This window comes from Penicillium subrubescens, assembly GCF_028828155.1.
Source record: "Penicillium subrubescens strain IBT 31985 chromosome Unknown utg000005l_segment0_segment0, whole genome shotgun sequence".
NCBI classification, from domain to species: domain Eukaryota; kingdom Fungi; phylum Ascomycota; class Eurotiomycetes; order Eurotiales; family Aspergillaceae; genus Penicillium; species Penicillium subrubescens.
In genome coordinates, this window is record NW_026643155.1 from 1604852 (window position 1) to 1623539 (window position 18688).

General features: G+C 50.3%; 10 protein-coding genes across 10 annotated transcripts; 6 read left to right on the forward strand and 4 right to left on the reverse strand.

Annotated features, from left to right (window-relative positions):
- Positions 1–722: 722 nt before the first annotated feature.
- N7473_007087 (alpha/beta hydrolase) lies at positions 723–1772 on the forward strand (the record flags this gene model as incomplete). Its single annotated transcript, XM_057153027.1, has 1 exon — positions 723–1772. One exon carries the CDS (start codon positions 723–725, stop codon positions 1770–1772), a length of 1050 nt encoding a protein of 349 aa, XP_057007365.1.
- Positions 1773–2837: 1065 nt separating this feature from the next.
- On the forward strand, positions 2838–3654 carry N7473_007088 (dynactin subunit 5). Its single transcript, XM_057153028.1, has 2 exons — positions 2838–2891; positions 2996–3654. Exons 1-2 carry the CDS (start codon positions 2853–2855, stop codon positions 3560–3562), a joined length of 606 nt encoding a protein of 201 aa, XP_057007366.1. The 5' UTR covers positions 2838–2852; the 3' UTR covers positions 3563–3654.
- A 150-nt stretch (positions 3655–3804) lies between these two features.
- Positions 3805–6176, reverse strand: ccg9 (putative trehalose synthase (Ccg-9); the record flags this gene model as incomplete). The annotated part of the gene is made up of 6 exons (XM_057153029.1): positions 3805–4517; positions 4573–4682; positions 4738–5202; positions 5270–5545; positions 5605–6014; positions 6072–6176. 6 exons carry the CDS (start codon positions 6174–6176, stop codon positions 3805–3807), a joined length of 2079 nt encoding a protein of 692 aa, XP_057007367.1.
- A 519-nt stretch (positions 6177–6695) lies between these two features.
- On the forward strand, positions 6696–7471 carry N7473_007090 (ADP-ribosylation factor family protein; the record flags this gene model as incomplete). Its single annotated transcript, XM_057153030.1, has 4 exons — positions 6696–6789; positions 6845–7150; positions 7234–7346; positions 7430–7471. 4 exons carry the CDS (start codon positions 6696–6698, stop codon positions 7469–7471), a joined length of 555 nt encoding a protein of 184 aa, XP_057007368.1.
- Positions 7472–8415: 944 nt separating this feature from the next.
- Positions 8416–8794, forward strand: N7473_007091 (hypervirulence associated TUDOR domain-containing protein; the record flags this gene model as incomplete). The annotated part of the gene is made up of 3 exons (XM_057153031.1): positions 8416–8464; positions 8541–8653; positions 8726–8794. 3 exons carry the CDS (start codon positions 8416–8418, stop codon positions 8792–8794), a joined length of 231 nt encoding a protein of 76 aa, XP_057007369.1.
- Positions 8795–9379: 585 nt separating this feature from the next.
- Positions 9380–10718, reverse strand: N7473_007092 (cobalamin-independent methionine synthase II family protein; the record flags this gene model as incomplete). The annotated part of the gene is made up of 3 exons (XM_057153032.1): positions 9380–9951; positions 10020–10436; positions 10499–10718. 3 exons carry the CDS (start codon positions 10716–10718, stop codon positions 9380–9382), a joined length of 1209 nt encoding a protein of 402 aa, XP_057007370.1.
- A 1119-nt stretch (positions 10719–11837) lies between these two features.
- On the forward strand, positions 11838–12917 carry N7473_007093 (F-box domain protein; the record flags this gene model as incomplete). Its single annotated transcript, XM_057153033.1, has 1 exon — positions 11838–12917. One exon carries the CDS (start codon positions 11838–11840, stop codon positions 12915–12917), a length of 1080 nt encoding a protein of 359 aa, XP_057007371.1.
- Positions 12918–13320: 403 nt separating this feature from the next.
- N7473_007094 (uncharacterized protein) lies at positions 13321–14384 on the forward strand (the record flags this gene model as incomplete). Its single annotated transcript, XM_057153034.1, has 2 exons — positions 13321–13581; positions 13635–14384. The coding sequence occupies 2 exons, from the start codon at positions 13321–13323 to the stop codon at positions 14382–14384; spliced, it is 1011 nt and encodes a 336-aa protein (XP_057007372.1).
- Positions 14385–14732: 348 nt separating this feature from the next.
- On the reverse strand, positions 14733–17279 carry N7473_007095 (putative PHD transcription factor; the record flags this gene model as incomplete). The annotated part of the gene is made up of 2 exons (XM_057153035.1): positions 14733–15697; positions 15755–17279. 2 exons carry the CDS (start codon positions 17277–17279, stop codon positions 14733–14735), a joined length of 2490 nt encoding a protein of 829 aa, XP_057007373.1.
- A 1135-nt stretch (positions 17280–18414) lies between these two features.
- On the reverse strand, positions 18415–18683 carry N7473_007096 (uncharacterized protein; the record flags this gene model as incomplete). Its single annotated transcript, XM_057153036.1, has 2 exons — positions 18415–18639; positions 18666–18683. The coding sequence occupies 2 exons, from the start codon at positions 18681–18683 to the stop codon at positions 18415–18417; spliced, it is 243 nt and encodes an 80-aa protein (XP_057007374.1).
- Positions 18684–18688: the final 5 nt, after the last annotated feature.

Consider the following 18688-nt stretch of genomic DNA (forward strand, 5'->3'; position numbering starts at 1 on the left):
CAACGTAGATGATTTTCTTCAAGGTCCGTGTGGGATTACTTTAACCCCGATAGTAGTCGTTCTATTCTGAGGCGAAGCATAATCATAGTTTCTGCAAGTGGCCTATATCTCTATTGAATTTTTCATTGTACTCTTGCGGGTCCAACCGTGATTCCAGCCATGTCGCGTTTGCGGGTTTGTCCGTTTTGTGGCGATAATGCCTGTTACATCTTGATGTATACTGGAATAGAGAACCATTACAAAATTCAAGAGCAGGTTCATAATCCTACCAATGTATCGACAATGAATGGGTTTGGACTCGGATCCTTTGACATACAACGAATATAGTTTAAAAATACCCTTGAAATGTGGAGGTCACCTAGTGCGTGCCATAGCACTGGCACGACAGATTACTGGTGCCTGATTTTCCTGCGACGATCTCGATGATGTTACAACAACAGCTTGATTATAACAACCCAAGCCCAGACTTTGCGGCCAAGGACCTTGGCAACGCGTGTCCCTGGTATGTCTGGCAACGATGCAATCTATCTCCGATCTCCGGCGTCAACTTCAAAGGCGATTTATATCGAAACAAGTGACGTAAAAGTTGGCAGTGCAAAGATACGTTACCCACTCACTAACTATAAGATCAGCGATATGGCGCCTGGTATAGAAGTATATCATTATCAAAGTCTTATATCTATCTCTGCTTCCAACAATTTTAAGCATCTGGCAGCAGCATCATGAAGATGTTTGGACGCAACATCCCCGCGCTCGCTATTTTGAGCATTGTCAATTTTATGCCGGCAAAAGCACAGAATATGTCATACGGTGCCGACAACTTCTATCGCAGTGACAACGTCACGCTTCAACCCATCACTTTCCTAAGCCAATACCAGACAACTGTCGCGGGCAACCTCTTCATCCCGAAGAATCTCAATGGTAGCGCCGCTTTACCAGCCATCGTTGTCGGCCACCCTATGGGCGCAGTGAAGGAGCAGAGTGCAAACCTCTACGCCACCAAGTTGGCCGAGCAGGGATTTGTCACGCTTTCACTTGATGTGCCGTTCTGGGGCGGCAGTGAGGGTGAACCACGCAATGGAGTGGCACCGGACCTCTACGCGGAGGCCTTTAGTGCGGCAGTGGACTATCTCGGCTCACAGAACTCTACGAATGTCGATCGTGAACGAATCGGTGGCCTAGGCATCTGTGGCAGTGGCTCTTTCGTCATCAGCGCTGCGAAGATTGACCCGCGCCTAAAGGCGATAGCGACTTCAAGCATGTACAATATGGGTGCTGTTGCCCGCCATGGACTGCGTCATTCTCAGAGCCTTGATCAGCGTAAAGAGGTCATCACCTCGGCTGCACATCAGCGCTGGACTGAGGTGGATGGCGGTGAGGTTCAGTACACAGGCGGAACCCCGAGTAGTCTTACGGCGAACTCGACCGCAGTCGATCGTGAGTTCTACGATTACTATCGCACCTCACGAGGTGAGTTCACGCCTGCGGGCTCGACACCGCTGCTTACGACGCACCCGACGCTCTCGAGTAACACAAAATTCATGAACTTCTACCCTTTCAACGATATCGATACAATCTCGCCACGTCCGATGCTGTTCATCTCAGGCACAATGGCACACTCACGCGAGTTCAGCGAGGATGCTTATTCACGCGCGGCAGAGCCAAAAGAGCTGTTTTGGGTGCCGGGTGCTGGCCATGTCGACCTTTACGATCGTGTGGATCTTATCCCATTCGGCAAACTCACTCAATTCTTCCAAACTAATCTTGCATAAAGGGTGGCTATGTGCAAGTGTGGACTGAGGTGAAGGTCCCTGGAATTGATGGGAGGAACATAAGTGTTCAAAATCTTGTGAGCTCCGATAGATTAGTTGATGGTACGGTGTGCAAACCATAGTCCATGAGGTTTTCAATCTGTGGGTTCTCAGTTTGCTGAACAGTGGTAGTGGAAGTCAGTGTTACGCACATAGAGACGGGGTACTTATAGATTTCACTCGATGTCCTTCTCTGTTCGTCAAATCAACGGCTTATTTATTTCGAAGTAGAGTGTAACTAGAGATAAATCAAGTATATAGATGGTCTTATGACGTGCCGTCCATCCTACAACCGGGGCTACCAGGCTCATCAGTTATATCCCGGGAGAAGCGGCCGTATTTCACTGAAGATAAGAGGCTCAACTAGAGAACTCAATCTGAGATCAATCAAAAGTTGCTTCGACAATACTTCAAGCTTCAACAAGACCTCGTATTATTGTTTTAGTCTACAGTAATGACCACGGAGCTTTTACTAATGCTATAGCCGGCAGTCACAGTAATTGAAACTAGACAGAAAAGCATAACACTTGACCGACGCCTCAGAATATTCGAATTCAATGTAGGGTTTTCTCTCTTGCTGTCTGAGAAGCCAGGCATATACTTGATGTTTAGCGCCAAGGCACCCGACTGATAGCTTATGTGCTTTCATTTATGTGAATTTGCAGCCCTAGTTTACTATTGATTGAGTATGCAATAGAAGTAACCAGAAGTTGAACGTAAGGACATAGAGGTGAAACAGACAGGGAGATGACTGGAAAGATGAACAGAAGTTCAGAATGATGAGCGTGGCAGGGCGGGTGAGTCCCGCGGGCATGTTAGCGCATACGAGTGACATTGGTCGGTTTTTGGCAAAATTTCAAACCAGTATAGGTTCCGCTTTCGATTTCACAGTGAGTGAGGCAGACAAGGGAGGAAAGGAGCGGACCTCACGTGTATATAAAGCTCATGTACTTCTGCCAGTCTACACCGCCTTCTGAGTGTCGATGTCTATCAACACAAGCACTAGGACTGACGCCAGCAGCTTCACAACATCCTTCCAAGATGCCTCCCAAAGCCGCCAAGGGCGAGTACATTGAGACGGTACATCCTACCCCTGCAAAGCAATTCCAAGCCCCAGCGCCCTCTCCGGAAGGCCCCAATGTTCATAACAAACCAAACTAACACACAACTAACACACACAACAGGACACGGGCAACAAGATCTCGCGCCGCTCCCAAATCCACGGCACCCAACACATCATCCTCGGCGGTAAAACCGTCATCCAAGCCGAAGCTGTAATCCGAGGCGATCTCTACCGTCTCCCTTCAACCGCCGCCTCCACAGACCCCAGCAATCCCCCTCCACAATCCAACGCCCCCAGCGTCGCAATCACCGTTGGCCGGTATAGTTACATCTCGAAGAGCGCGATCTTGCGCCCGCCCAGTCGGTTGCACCGTGGTGTACACTCGTTCTACCCATTGAAGATTGGCGACCATGTCTTTGTCGGCGAGTCTGCTGTGATTGAGGCCGCGTCGCTGGGGAACCATGTCCATGTTGGTGCCGGAGCGACGGTAGGCAGTATGGCTATTATTAAGGATTTTGCAGTTGTGCTGGATGGTGCGGTTGTTCCACCTGGTATGGTGGTGCCGAGTTGGTGTGTTGTTGGGGGACGACCAGCGAGGATTGTGGGTGAAGTGGGTGAGGGGTATGGTGTTGAAGGGGCTGAGGGTGGTATGGCCAGGGAGAGATATCGTGTCGTTGGGAGACCTTAAGATGGTTTGGTTTGTTTGGGGATGTGGTTGGTGCTGCTTTTGAGTCTTAACATATGATACCCCCTTGTCGTTTTTTGGTCAATGCATTGTCGATTTCTTCTATTATGCTCTTTCGAGTAAGGCTTTCATCTACAGAATGTCATTCCAAATTGACATGCGTTCGTTAAGTGGATAGGATATGGCCCTAAATTCATGGTTTGTTTTGCCGCATGAGAACCATGAGAATCAAACCCTATACGTTGCTACGGATCTTCCATTTCAACCGCTCGAGTCAGGCGAGGCATTTCAGGAGTAACAGAGACACCGCACTCCTCAAAAGCCAGGTTGTTAATCCATTGTCCCCTGGGCCTCACAGACTCTCCTTTGGACAGCTTTGAAGCAAGATAAAGCCAGCTCAAGGTATTACCCACCGTGCTCACCTCATCACAAACATTACTGAGCGCATACTCCGACATTCGGTGGTACAGTGCCTCATCTGTCCAAAGATCAAACAGATGCTGCGCGACAGCGTCGGTATCTCCAACATCCACCAGAAATCCGTTCTTGGTATGCTCAACCTGGAGTGGGATGCCACCAGCGCGTGTGGCAATCACGGGTACACCCTTATGAATCGCCTCGGAAACTTTGACCTCGAATCCTTCTCGAGTTGATAGTTGCAAAACAATCGTGGCTTTTGAAAGCAAGGCATTCAAAACCTGATCTGAGGATCTCAAGCGTATAGCGCAGATTAGGTGGCGAATGTGAGGAATCCGGTGTTCGATGTGATCAACCACTTGATCGTAGATGATCGCGCCGTCAGGGTCATCCACTGAGCCATGTCCGCATATCAGGAGCTTTGGGAGTCTCAATTCGGGTCGTTCGCGAGTTAACCGATTGTGGAACTTCTCATATGCGTCCAACACATCGAAAATGCCTTTAGACGGGTCAAAGCGTGCAATCTGCACGATATATTGATCTGGTTGCTGCATGTTGGCACGTTATCTCATGCAAGCTAATCAACGGGCTCTTACCATCTGGATGTTGGATGGTCGGCATCTCTGCATTCTTACAGGCTGCATTAAAGATCCGGCCATAGTGGGCTACATCCCAGTCTCGCATGTTTTTGTTCAACCCATCCAGCCTGTGACACGTCAGCGAGATAAGGCTCGCATATATTCCTATGAAATTGGACTTACCAATCGGTCGCTGCAGGCATATAACCAACAATGTCAGGTGGCACATCGCGAGGCACAAATGCACTCACGGGATGGGTAATGAAACAATCGGCACACTTGGCGTTATTCCACAGGTATTTCCACGCCTCTGCTTGGGGTGTCCCAGGTTGGTCGACAAGATCGCTTCGGATCTGGATATGGCTTCGAAATATGATCGGTCGTCTCGGGGCTAGGCGTTTAGCAACCGGTATGAGACCTGGCATCTGAGGATCGTCTACAATCAACACGTCCGCTCCTCCTTCTGCCGGTGAGCTTAAGGGACCTCCCGGTACAGTCCAGTATCGCTTAGCGTTTTCCTCGATCCAGGCAGATAGCAGCTTCCTGTCATCGGCACTGAGACGCTCGTCTGGTCCTGTGATGCCTTGGAGGATGTTGTGTTTGTGTTTTGTCACTCGAAAGACACCTGGCCGTGGCCGAGGGACATACCTAGTAATAGGCTGTCAACTAATATTCATTGCTTATTGCCAGCACTCATAGCCGTTTATTTGCATACCATTTGATGTCCGTACCTAAAGAGTGTGAAAAGCGTACGAGGGCATGCCTCATCAAAGCCACACCTCCACCCTGTGGCGTGGAACTGAAGAAAGCAATCTTCACGTTCCGCTTCTTCAGATCGGCAGCATAGAAGTTGCAAACCTCCCACGTTTTCGCGGAAACGGTCTTTTTCCAATCATCGAGATTCGTCAAGCACACGTGGAAGTCGGTATCAACCTCCACAAGGCCCATGAAGCCCACTTGCAGCAGAGGGGAGTTCTCCGGTCCAAAAAGCCTGCAGAAGACGTATAATTTCAGCCTTTGTTCTCCACATCTCTGCCGATCCCAACTAACCTAACACATTTTCGGGCCATTGATTCAGCCTGTTCGTCAGTCGTCTTGGATTCCCAAGATCGCGGCTGCGCTTGCGCACGCGAAGAAGCAAATCGACCTAGCAAACTCAATCCTGGCAGTACCAAGGGGATGATATCGAGGTCAGCCCATAAGCTGGAGCAGAGACTCGGACATGATGCTGCAACATGCCTGTGCATTGCAACGCCGACGATCTTCTCGAGATGCTTCTCCCCGTATGCCTTGAGTTGGGTGATGATAAATTCGACGGCCTCGTCGGGACATGGCTGGTGGTCATTTGTTTGACACTTCTTCTCTATAAAGTCAAGAAGGTATGTTGCATCTCGGATGGCGATGGCGATTGTCGAGCCAAGCTCTTTGGAGAAGGAAATCGTGATCCCTGCATAGATAGACTGTTCTTATTAGTGTCCGCTAGAAAATATCATCCCTCCAATTATCGCTGCGCGTACATCTGATGGCGGTCCTGACCAGGCATGGCGATGATATTGGTGTGCTAGCCGCCGATGTAAAGTCGCGGACGGACGACGATCGAACCTTGAAGCATCTGTAACCATGATGTGGCTATATCAAAGGGCGTGTGAAATAGAGATTTGGTGATAGTCCCAGCGATTGAGGACTCCCAAGATCCTCCCATACTTGGACTGATTTCACCTCCATGACGTAGAAGCCTTCTCACCAATCCATGGGTTCGGGGGAATATCCGTCAACAATCATCAATCTGGACACAAGTGACCCTATCAGCTGAACATCTCCATTATCTACATCTGGCATTTCATTTCCCACACGAGCTCTCCACTTCACGGACAACCAAGCAAATCAGATTGCAGTGGACCCTTTGCGCGTATGAAACGCCGACCTCTGGGGGTGGCTGACTCAGCCGTGCCCCTTTTCCCCCGCCTCAAATTGCAAACTTCCAAGTCGCTGTTTTCTCCAATTTCCCACCTTTTTACGCGGTCAAGTGTAACAAGTGTCCAAGCGGTTAACCGACCCCTTTCACGAATTTCCCTCGAGGTTGCCGCGTCGTCGCTCCTCGTCCCCTTTTCGCCCTCCAATTCCAACCTCAACGCGCCAAGATGGGTGGCTCGGTATCTAAGATGATGGGGAAGATCTTCGGCACGAAGGAGATGCGTATTCTTATGCTGGGTTTGGATGCTGCAGGAAAGACCAGTATGATTCCCATGGTTGTTTGCGTATTATTGGGACTGAAGCTAATCGTCGCTAGCTATTCTTTACAAATTGAAACTCAGCAACCAGGACGTGACCACGATCCCCACCGTCGGATTCAACGTCGAGAGCGTGACCTATAAGAACGTCAAGTTCAATGTGTGGGATGTCGGCGGTCAGGACAAGATTCGCCCTCTCTGGAGACACTACTACTCCGGTACACAAGGTCTTATCTTCGTTGTGGACTCGAGTGATACCGCCCGCCTCGAGGAGGCTCGCTCGGAGCTGCACAAGATTATCAACGATCGCGAAATGAAGGACGCGTTGCTTCTGGTCTTTGCCAACAAGCAGGATATCCCTGGTCGTATGTCTCTCTCTACTGCCCCTGGCCGAACTCCAGTGTTTGGCCAACCCTCCTTGCCCCTGACTAACCCAATTGCGTCGCAGACTTGAGCCCCGAGGAAATTACCCAACAACTCCAATTGACCAAGCTGAAGGACAAGCTGTGGTATGTTGCGCCCAGTGTCGCAACAGACGGCACCGGTATTTTCGAGGGTCTGGTAAGTTTCCACACCTCTTCACTACGATTTCCCTGCTTTATCGGACCAAAACAATGACTGACCCGCTTGTCTCCACTTCCCAGGCATGGCTCTCGAACAACGTCAAGACCCAGCCTTCAAAATAAAACATTGACCCGCTGTGATCTCGAGAGGCGCCCAGCCAGCCTCGTGTACAACACCTCGCACCCGACAAGTATTTTCTCTTTTCGATTCATGTCCGTGTTTGATGACAAGACGACGCAGCATTTGGGCTTTGTTTTCTTCTGTTTTCCCTTGAGTCTTTCCATTTGTGTGCGGCCTCATCTCTTTTTTTTCACCCATCCCCCTTCCCCTGTGGTTCTTATCTTCTCTTCTGTGATATCCCCTCTGTTCTTTACCCGGACTCGCTCCGAGTCCCAATTTAATTATTTAATCCTCTTGATTAGTGGTTCATATCATCACAGCGTTTTGGCATTGTTCGATTCCCTCATTTTTGTGGATTCCCAAAGTGTTATAGAGTTGATCGACTTCATCGAGATACGAAGAAAAGGCAAAACCTCCTACCAAACTATCACAAAGAATCAATTTATGAACAAATGACATATATCTGATCAATGGTCAAACTGAATGGTGTTATGTTGTACGTACCCATGGTTAGATACACGGAACCGATATCCGAGGTGGAGGGGGGGGATTCCAATGCCGTGGATTGGAACTCGTTCCGCCGATTGGGTTCTTCATGGTTACGTGAGATTCGGATATCGGTTTCAGCATTCTATAGTCCTTGCGTGGTGATTCTAGAAGCTCGCGCGTTGGCTCTTGTCATTGCCACCAAGTTAGAATCGGACTATTCATACGATCTCCTCTCTCAAGCTATTCCACTCATGTCAATCTGACGCCAGATCATCCTCATGTTCGCTATCAATTCCATTTCTCTTTGTCACCGATAAGCATAAATAGAGACCGTAAACCCCCTGAGGGTCCTGTCATCATCGTTCGCAAGTCAATTCGCTTCATTGTTTCATCTATCTCAGTAACCAAGTCCAAGTCAACCTACAATCCCACACTCTACTACTACACTCCCGTTACAATGCCCGCCTTTCGCACAGGACAGCGAGTCAATTACAAGCCCGTCGGCGGTAAGCATATCTCGAGGAAGTTCCGGCTGATACCACTTGGATGTGTACGTATCTAACTCGCTTGTCCCTTGTATAGGAAGAGAATCCCACACCAGCGAGAGTGTGGGTACAATCCGAGATGTGAGTACCTCCAATACGACCATGACAGGTCGACAGGTTGAGGCTACGCCCCAAGAGCCCCGTTATGAGGTATGTCTTTTCCCAGCAGGAGGACTTCTCTCTTCGGAAGGTTGTTGATAATGGCTGCTAATGAGATGGTAGATTGAGAATGAGCGGACTCAGAAGAGATCGGCCGTGAAGGAATCGAATATCTTGGGTCCGGCAGAGTAAGAGATAGATAGCTCTTAAGATTGATGTGTTCTATTTTGTCCATGAGAATGTGATTTATTTGGAACTGCATAAGTTCGGTATTCAAGTGTAGATGGCAGGTTGGTTTCACGAAGCTGGAGGGTGGAAGTGCCATCGGGGACCTTGTAGGATAGATAAAGGACCCCCTCGTACTTTAGAATTAAGCGGGGACGCTAAGGACCTTGTGTTCTATCTGTTTGTTTTAACTGCTTACCGCCTCGCTCTTTACACACAACCTATTACACCTGTAAGTGATGAGCAGGATTCATCTTGAATGCAAATTCGATATTTTATTGGATATGTCCAAGCATCATATTTTCAGATCGGCAAGAATCATGACAATTCATCCGATGCAAACCCCACCAACGCTGTACACAAAAAGAAGACACAAAAATTCCAGACCACGTGGCATTTGTTGAAAAACCACCCGAAGAATGGCGCCTCACGGCAAAAGACAAAATATACAAAGGGGTATTCGTTGAAGTTCGTTCCTTATTTCCTTTCCCAGTTCCCACATTCAAGCCGGGACCAATCCCAGCAGAGACACGCTTACCATCACATTCACATTCAAGGCTGGTTAGGCCAGATATCATCAGCAATCTCACGCACAAGCTTAAGCTTGTTGATCATGCCATCCCAATCAATAGCATTGCCCTCACGGTGAGAAGCGAAACCACACTGCGGGCTAACGCCGACCTGGTTAAGGGCCTCCTCGAGGGAAATGTTGTTACCCTCAGCAATGAACTTGGCGGCGTCGATAACGCGCTTCTTCATCTCCTCCTTGTTCTCCATGGTGGCGAACTTGCTAGTCACGACGCCGAGAATAACGTTCTTGTGGCGGGGCAGGTGCTTGAGGGGCTCGAAGCCACCGGCGCGCTCGGTGTCGTACTCCAGGTAGTAGGTGTGCACGTTGAGTTCTTGGAACAGCTTGATGGCGATGCGGTCGTATCCACCCTCGGAGAAGTGGCGGCTGCCGACGAAGTTGCCGCGGCACAGGTGAACACCAACGTGCATGTCCTCGGGCAGACCGATGAAGCAGTCGTTGTACTGCTTGATGTACTTCTGGAACATGTCGTCGGCGGTGTACACGTTGAGAGAGTCCTCCTTGAAGCCGCTCAGGAACTTCTCAGAGCAGAAGTCTAGTGGATGGGTATGTTAGTGTCGGGTTATCTTAGAGCTAATTGAAGCAAAAAGGGAACGAGCTTACAAGCCAGGTTGGGGTCGTCAAACTGCACGTTGCGGCAGCCAGCATCATACAGAATCTTCAGCTCGGCCTGGTAGGCCTTGGCAATGTCGCCAAAGTAATCCTCATCGTTGGCATAAACATCCTTAGGGTAAGCCTTGCCCTCACGGTAACGCAGGTGGTACCAGTTGGGAGCAGCCAGGGTGATCTTCAGGTTCTTGACCTCGTCCTTGGGCACCAGGCCGGCCAGGTACTTGAATTGGTCGACATAGGTGCTACCAACGTGCTTGATCTTACCGGTGCACAGCACCGTCTCACCGGGCTTGTGGCCGGCCTCCAAGAAAGCGGCGATGTCTGGGGCATAAGGACGGAAGATGTCGGTCTCGAACTCGGTGACCTCCTCGAAGCCGTCCAGACCGGGGAAGAAAGTACCCCAGAACACTATGCCATTTGTTAACTCCTGTCTTATCGATCAATTTGGGGAGTGGCCTTGGCGAACTTACTGTGGCGGCGGTACTCGCCGTCGGAAGCACCACGGTAACCAAGCTTCAGCTGGGTGGCGAGAATGTCCTTAATCTCCTTATCTTCCACAGCAGCAAGCTCGGCCTCGGAGATCTGGCCCTTCTCGGAGGCAATCTTCTTCTCCAGAAGGTCCTGAGGACGGAGCAGCGAGCCCAAGTGCTCGGCACGGAAGGGGGGTCGCTGGTGCAATTGGGGGGCCATTGTGAATATGCTGCTCGTATCACACACTGGTTAGTTCGCAGCCTTGAAACGTCCTCTCGCAATGATAATCGGCTTCTCACTTACTGTACAGGAGTTCCTAGGTCTAGACTTAGGGAGAAGAGAAGGGAGAAAGGAGAAATCAGGGCTGCGCAAAAGGAGGGGCACGGAACCCAGCTTCATGGCCAGAGACAACATTTGCCGTGGTGCTTCGCATCCAGCGATCCGGCCCCACTGGCTGGCTGAATGATGGGCATCTCCACACTATTTTTTTCTGTTCGCCCACCGAAGTCGGCCTACATTAATCTGTTAATGTTTCGAGTCTGTGGTCATACTTGAACAGTCCATTGATATACACTTCGACTACAATTGAGATTGATATCCATTGTAGTCTGTACATCAAGGCTATGTACGATTACTCGTGCTCACTGATACTGACGTCAAGCTTCCCGCAGGACGAAGTAAATGTACTTCAGATGTACTGTTAACTTGGGCAGGTTTTGACCATGCAGAGTACTGTTGGGCAAAAAGTTGATCGATTCTGTTTCTCGGAGGCTCATCGGCGTACTAGATTATTTCCAATTAACATTCTTATATTATCTTGTCTTTACATATTATAGTTTTTATCTGGTTGATCATTTTGTATGGGGGAATTCCGGGGCCCCCCAGCCTTGGCAGACGACTCTTCTTTACTTCTTCTTTCTTACCCCAGCATATTCCCCATGATAGACCATTTCTCTCTTCTCAATTCACTCCATCATAACCAGATATTTGTTAATCAATCCTATACAGATATTGAAAATTTTCAAGATTCCTTTCAGGGGCTGAGTCAATCCTGACAAAGGACCAACAGACCAACAAGAGCCACCGTCAAGAACCAAGTGGAGGATGCAACGTCTGGTTTAGTGGGGCGCCGGCACTTTACCTCCTCGCCGTCTACCGAAACACACTCCTCGAGGCTCAACCACACCCCCGCGATTCGTGTTGTTTCATCCAACAGGCTAATATCCAGGATCGGTACTTGTACCAGTACTGGTTACGGTAGTCCATTCACTGACCCGGAAACGGTCAAAGCGCCATGACAAGTTGAAGCATGAGCCACTACAGTGGAGCTCCCACATCATGTCGTCTGCGCTGGAACGCCTCCCCAATGAGCTGCTGGATCAGATCATCTCCTACCTGGATATAGAGCCTCCCTCACGGACTGGAATCTATCAAGAACCTGATCAAAACATCACTTCCTCCCAAAACAAATGTCTCAAACATTTGTCCCAGTCATGCGCCCGTCTCGCCAATCTGGTGCGGCCAATTCTCTTCGCCCATGCCCGTATGGTGTTACCAGACGAGCCCGCGCAGTTCTGCTGGTTCACGCATAAATGGGACCTGGCTCGAGACATCAAGTCCATGACCATACTCGTCACGGATGAAAATATTCCACGAGACGTTCTCTGCGGGTGGATAAATTACCTTCTCGGCTCCATCGATCCTCTCTGGCTTACCATCCTCGCGCCACCAAAGTTCATTGGCGAGGCGCTGGAGGATATGATCGACGAGCGTCATGGCTGGGCATTCGGTATAGAATATCAGATCCTACAGCTTGAACAAAACAACTACGGCAACGTCGCCGCCCATCAACCAGATCCGTCCAAGAATAATATATTCCGCACCCGCCCATGGACATCATTGTTCTTCAACGAGGGATCCTCCCTCAAAGCCTACAATCACTACGAGTACTTCCTCTCCCAGGTCCCCTCGGTGCTGGGCCAATGGGGACAGGAATTCACCTCGATGACCCACTCGCCTAAATACAAGCAGTTCTTCCAGGGACTAGAATCCCTGACCTACACAGCAATCTTTCCATTCTACAACCATGTGGAACTCGTTTGCATCGCAATGCAGCTCTTACCACGGCTCCGCGTCTTGACTGTCCAATTAGCCCCGGATGAAAATAATCACGCCACTGAGCTTGAACAGCGCGGTTCGATGGACCCGAATGATCCGTGGATGGAATTGGAATCTTCTTATTCGGTGATTGGTTTTAAAATTCGTACTCAGAGTTCTGTGGAGGAATTCCGCACTCGTGACTTGCATATTGAAGCTGTACGGCCGCATCTCACGAGGAGTTTGACAGAAGAGTTGCATGGATGGGCGCATGATGGTCAGGGTGTTTGGACACGACCTCCAAGTGAAAAGACTTCTTAGATTGAGTACATACATATACGATCATTATGGAGGTTGGATAAGCTCTGGGCTCGATTATAGGAAATGTCCAGAGGATGGACAGGCCAATATTCCGAGAAACAATCACAGGCAAAAAACCGAGGTTTTATATATAGCAACCCATTGCAAGATCCATTTAATCTCAGCAGTACTCTTGCACATATCGGAGCAGAAACATTATAGTGATGGATATACAAGTGACTCCGGCGATCGAGCCGTTGACCATCCTCGGGAAGCCGAGACCGCACAAAGCGGTGGATCACCTCTCCAACTCTTACGCCCCGACCCCACTCCTTCATCACGCCTTCGTCTGACTGGTTGATCAGCAATTGCCGATTTCTGAGGACAAAATTACGTCTGTATACCTCCTCCAAGGAATCAAACAATGGCCTCTCCTATGAGAGTTTACTCCGCAGAGCCGGCTTATCCCGCCCTAGCCCATTCCCTCCTAGCCAAGCCCGAGTCCAACACAACAAATACGAGGGATTTCGTGGATGAAGTAGTCCAGAACCACGACTGGAATCTGAAAGATGACTGGGATACCGGCATTCAGGCGAAGAATTCAGGGATCTTCCGCTGCGGCACTGTCATCGGCTTCTCTAGACTAAGATTCCGAAGTAAGGACACCGATGAGTACATCGGGCAGGTAAGGGAACCGTATGATTGATGGTCTACCAAGCATGAACTAACCTATCCCAGATCCCGCGCCATCTTCTCACATCCCATCTTCTGAGAAATCTCCCATCATCCTCACCCAGCGCATTCATCATTTACCCAAGCAATTTTGACGCCCTAGCACCGCGGATCTTACTCAATGCGCTGCAATCCTCACCAGAACGACCAGGCCTATCAAGAACGGAAGCACTACGATACCTTGACACAGTACAGCTCCTTCCAGTCCAAAACTTCCCCAATGCCGCACAGGCCATCGGAAAAGTATCAGAATCACTCCAAGAGCTCCAAGAAAACCGACAAAACGTCCCCGCGGAACCTACTCAACCCGTCCTTCTGATCGTGGTTGGCCTCGACACTCTCGCCGAGGAAGTCATTCGAGCTTCGAACCCCGTTCGAGGAACGGCTTTGCTAGCAGCTACACTACGGAATCTGACACGTATGGCTCGGGCGTATACATCGTGGCTCTCTGTCATTCTGATAAACACCAGCGGACTTGGTCCTGCTCATTTTGAATCTCACTACCCGCCGGATTCAAATCATGTCAGGAATCACGGCGACGAAGATGCAAGACCACCCGGCGATGACGGGATTCATTCTATCTTTCAAACACCGGGCTCCAATTTGCTATTTACTCTCCTTATGAAAACCCTGGACCAGGGTATCGATACACATATCCTCCTCTCGGACGTGAAAGCTACACAAGTTGCGGAGGTTATTAAAGATCGAGTTGGCACTGGACTGGGGAAATGGGGAATATGGTCGTCCAAGAGGTGATCTTCTTTAAATTACGGCAGAGAGGCCTGTTCATCGGAGAATTCTCATATTCATTTACTACCGATGCAATATCGCGGCTACTCGTACACACAAAAGGTAAACAAGGTTCGATAACTATGCAACCAGATCCAGCCCTCGTAAAGCGCCTTTCACCGATGCAGCGTGATGCAATTCCAAACTCCGATCCACCAACCACTTCTCATCATGTAAAATGGGGGGTATCAAGCTTTCATTTCCGTCCGTATCCAAATCCAAATACACTCTGGGAGGCGTGGAAAACAATCAATGGTTCATGAACACACATTGAACCAAGCAATGCTGGAAACACCAGCACAGACCTCTTTCTTTCTAGGCAAGGGAAGGGACATTCTCCTTCTCTGCCCATTTTCTAAGCACAGCGCGCTCCGCAACAGAACGTGCCTCTTGCTCCAACTTCTTCAGGTCCTGCTCTGCCGCGTTCTCTTCAAAGACAATGTCCTGCTGCTGCACCTTCACCCACTGCTTGTGTCTCTCGCAGCGTTTCTTGATACAAATACCACGAGTAAGCAAAGCCATTACATCCTCTTTTTCACCACCGTCCATCGCGACGTCACCATCCGCGTCTGTAGTAGTAGGGTAGCTGGCTGCCATGGCATTGGGAGTGCCCTCCTCAAGAGCCCTCTCCCCAGCGTCAGAGATACGCCACTCGTCGAATTCCTCGTCAGCCCAGGCAAGACGCGAATCGAAACCACAGATATCTTTCCATCCACCCTTCGGCTCATTCTGCTTGAGCTTTTCCACGACGGCTTTGGATCGCTGGCGCACGAGTCCGACAAAGGTTGAACGAGCGGCGAGCATTTCCTTTCGGCGAAGGAGGTCATCGCGGCGCTGCCGGAGCTTCTCAATCTTCGCCGCCTCGTCGGCGGAATATTCCACGCCACTAGCATGAACATCAAACAGCTTATCAGTGTCCGGTGTTTTGGTCTCATTCTTGACGTCAGGAGCCAGGCTGCTGCGGACGCTTTCAGGGGGTGTAGAAATAATCTGGTTGCCGAGTTTGCGGAACTCTTCCACCGAGCTTACTCTCATGATCGCAGCTTTGAGATCTCCCAGGGTAAGGATACCGCCCATGCTGCCCAGGTCTTCTTGACCCTTTCGAGCAGGTCCTGGCTTGGATTTGCGGATTTGGCGAAGCATGAATTCGCGGCCGTGCTCGTCGGAGCAATATTTGCTTTGGTTCTTGCTGGTAACGCGAGCCGGTTTGCGGCAGTCGGGGAGGCGGCACATTGGTTTCCATGTTGTGAAGCCGTTGTCGCGCTTACTGCAGTTCGGACCTGGAGGGGTTGTGGTTAGACGAATGAAGATGTGGCCCTACAGATAGAAATACTCACATATGTACTTATCGATCAAGTCCGCATCTCGTGGATCGATATTAACACACTTGCCATGGAACCAGTCTCCGCATTCCCCATCGCACCCAATCATCCATGTGTGATTGTCAGGTCGACGGCAAATACAAAAGAGTTCGTTTTCATCTTCGACGTCCTCGTCCTCATCATCACCCGGTTGCTCCTTGCCACGACGCTTCGTGTCATCAGGTGCTGGAGATCCGGCAATAGATACAGAGTCCTGTTTTTTCCCGGGGCCCTTGCTGGCGCGAGAAGCTGGAGTATTTGATCGGTGCCCATCCATGCTGTCGGCATCTGCGTCGTTCATCTTGCGCTTCTTTGGAGCTGGCTTCTTCGCAGTACCCTTTTTCGTAGCAGCCGACGCTCCTTTCTTGGTTGAGGTCGGCTTCACTGAGGTCGCGGGAGATGACCGGTCAGTGGAAGAAGCCCGAGAGGTGAGACCTGTCTTCAGACCCGCGAGCTTTTTTGATGTCAGATAGTCTCCGGCCCCGTCCAGACCCACTTTGGTATCCAAATCGGGCTCTGTTTTCACAAACGGAGTGGTATTATCACGGACGGGGACGAGACGAGGAAGTTTGCTCATATCGTAAGCATCGTCGTAAAGATCAATCCATGTCATACCCGCATTCTTCTTATTCTCGCGAGCTTCCGAGTTCCTGAACTGTCGGTGCACCTTCTTGGCCCGGTCGAGGCCAAAGTACCCGCTATGTCGCCACCCAGCAATGCCCACAATGCGACCATCTTTCACAATGATATTGGCCGGTACGAGATCGTTGTGCGTGAGGCTAAACTCTTCCTCCGAAGCCGGTGCTGCAAGAAGGATATCCCGTTCTTGGTCGTGTGTAGAGGGCGGCGTTTGCGAATTGAGTCCGCGGCACACGTATGAAGGTTCTTCGGGGGCATGATCGATGGTGGTGAGGTGCTGCACGATCTGACGACATTGATTCTTCAAGATCCCAATCTGCTCCGGACTGAGATATCGCCATGCAACATCTAATGCAACACCGGGAATTCGAGACTCGACCGTCACATTCCTGCCTTCAATGGTCCCGCAAAAGTGTATCACCGGCACTGCAACCCCAATCTCCTTCAACGACTCCTCGACTTTCCGCGCTGCGGACAATTCATTTGCGTTCGCACACGAGTATCGCTCGGCAGCTGCGCCCTCGGCAGACTCGCGGTCGACCCGGAGGATTACACTGCCTGCAGCGAATGCCTCCCTCGACCCTGGTACATTCAACGAGTTCTCTTGGGTGCAAAACTTTCGTGCAACTTTCTGCCAAAAGGTGTTTGCTTCGGGGTCAGACTGGTACCAGCGCTTGTCGGGAGGATTGAAGTCGTCGGGGTGCGGAGTGTATCGGCCATATTGCGCACTCTGCGCGAGGAAAGGGTCGTCTCGCGGGATTCGGTTTGGATTGGTTTCATAGGGATTGCCCATTGTTCCTTTTGTATCGGCGGTCCCGTTCGTGTGGTTTGCACCTGTTGGCCCCTCCATCCTTGCTATCATAGCCAAGGTCGGGTAAGGACAAAGGGAACGGGTCTTTTGATGTACCTCAAAGCACTGGTGTGGTGCACCCTTTCAGTCTTCAAGCTTCCAGCGTGCGAACAGGTTCAGAATGTGTCTGTGACAAAGGGCGCGCGGCGGAGACCTAGATACAGAGAAGTCCGATGGCGGGGGTTGGAGGCATCATGGGACGTGCATGAACTCTTCAGGTATTCCACGCTCGAGTTCAAGGGTGTCTCGAGCTACCGGCACTCATGCGACAAGGAATATGCAGGCGAAATGGTGCTTCGAGCCGTCAGTGTCGAAACCGGGGGGAATTCTGACGGGTTTCGCGCGATGTCTCCACCTGTGGCCCGGAGAAGCACCACTCCTTCAATTCACGGATTGGGGGATCGTTGGTGTCGATAGGAGATTGGAGAAAGTTGGAAAAGGCAACTTCGATCATAAGAACGACCAGTCCAGCGCGCTGTCTTGTCACGGAGAGTCCCTTGATCTCCGGGGCTCAATTCGGAGGCGCGGAGTTTGAACAGAAACTGAAGGCGGTGAAATCTTCCACACGCGACACCTCCCGACAGTCGCGACTACCTAAGATGGGACTGACGTACAATCAACTGTTGGTTGTTGCATCATCAATTGGCCACAATTGGCAATCCTGAGTTGTCGAGCACTCGGCTTCAGGGGTCGGAGACCTCCAGGCTGAGAACACCCTTCTGTGGAGCCATGATCTTACCAATTGACACCCAGACTGACTCTAGCCTTCATCGAACACAAAGTCGAGTTGACCAGGCGCCCTTTCCTCACAGGCATGCGATCACGATACGCTCTGATACCATTGATCATTAACTTGACACTCTGATTCTACATCGACACCATTTCCTCGGTCGATCACAGATGACAGAGATCTGATATGACACCGGCGCCCTATCCTACGGTGATTCGACAACCAGCGAGTTTCGGTAGCCAATATCCATTTCCGGGCAGAACAATCGTGGCACATATTGTTCAGAAACACATGAGCAAATGGCGAAGCAAGTGCTTAATCCATATACGCTGGAGGCTCTGCAGGAGACTATTGCTATGCTTGCTCTGCTGATGGTTCATGAATCATGAATAATAATCCTGGCTTTTCATGGGGTAGTCAATGCCAACTAGGCCGAGATGTCACCAAGGTCATGTTCGCCTGAAGCAGCACATGCGAAATCTTGGCTTGGATGGAAGCCTTGAGCATACCGGAGGCAACGAACTTCAAAAGAATATGAAACAGGGCTACAGCGTATGCCACACGGACGTTTTGCCCTGCATCTGCGTCTGCACGAGTTTGGGGGCCATTCGACGATCGAGGGTACTCGGGCGTGGCATCTAACTGCAGGTTAATGCTATAAGATTCACCTTATCGTTAACGATCATCATTG

Coding starts and splice junctions, on each gene's coding strand:
- N7473_007088 (XM_057153028.1), top strand. CDS start 2,853: ATGCCTCCCAAAGCCGCCAAGGGCGAGTACATTGAGACG. Junction 2,892..2,995: donor AGGGCGAGTACATTGAGACG/GTACATCCTACC, acceptor CACACACAACAG/GACACGGGCAACAAGATCTC.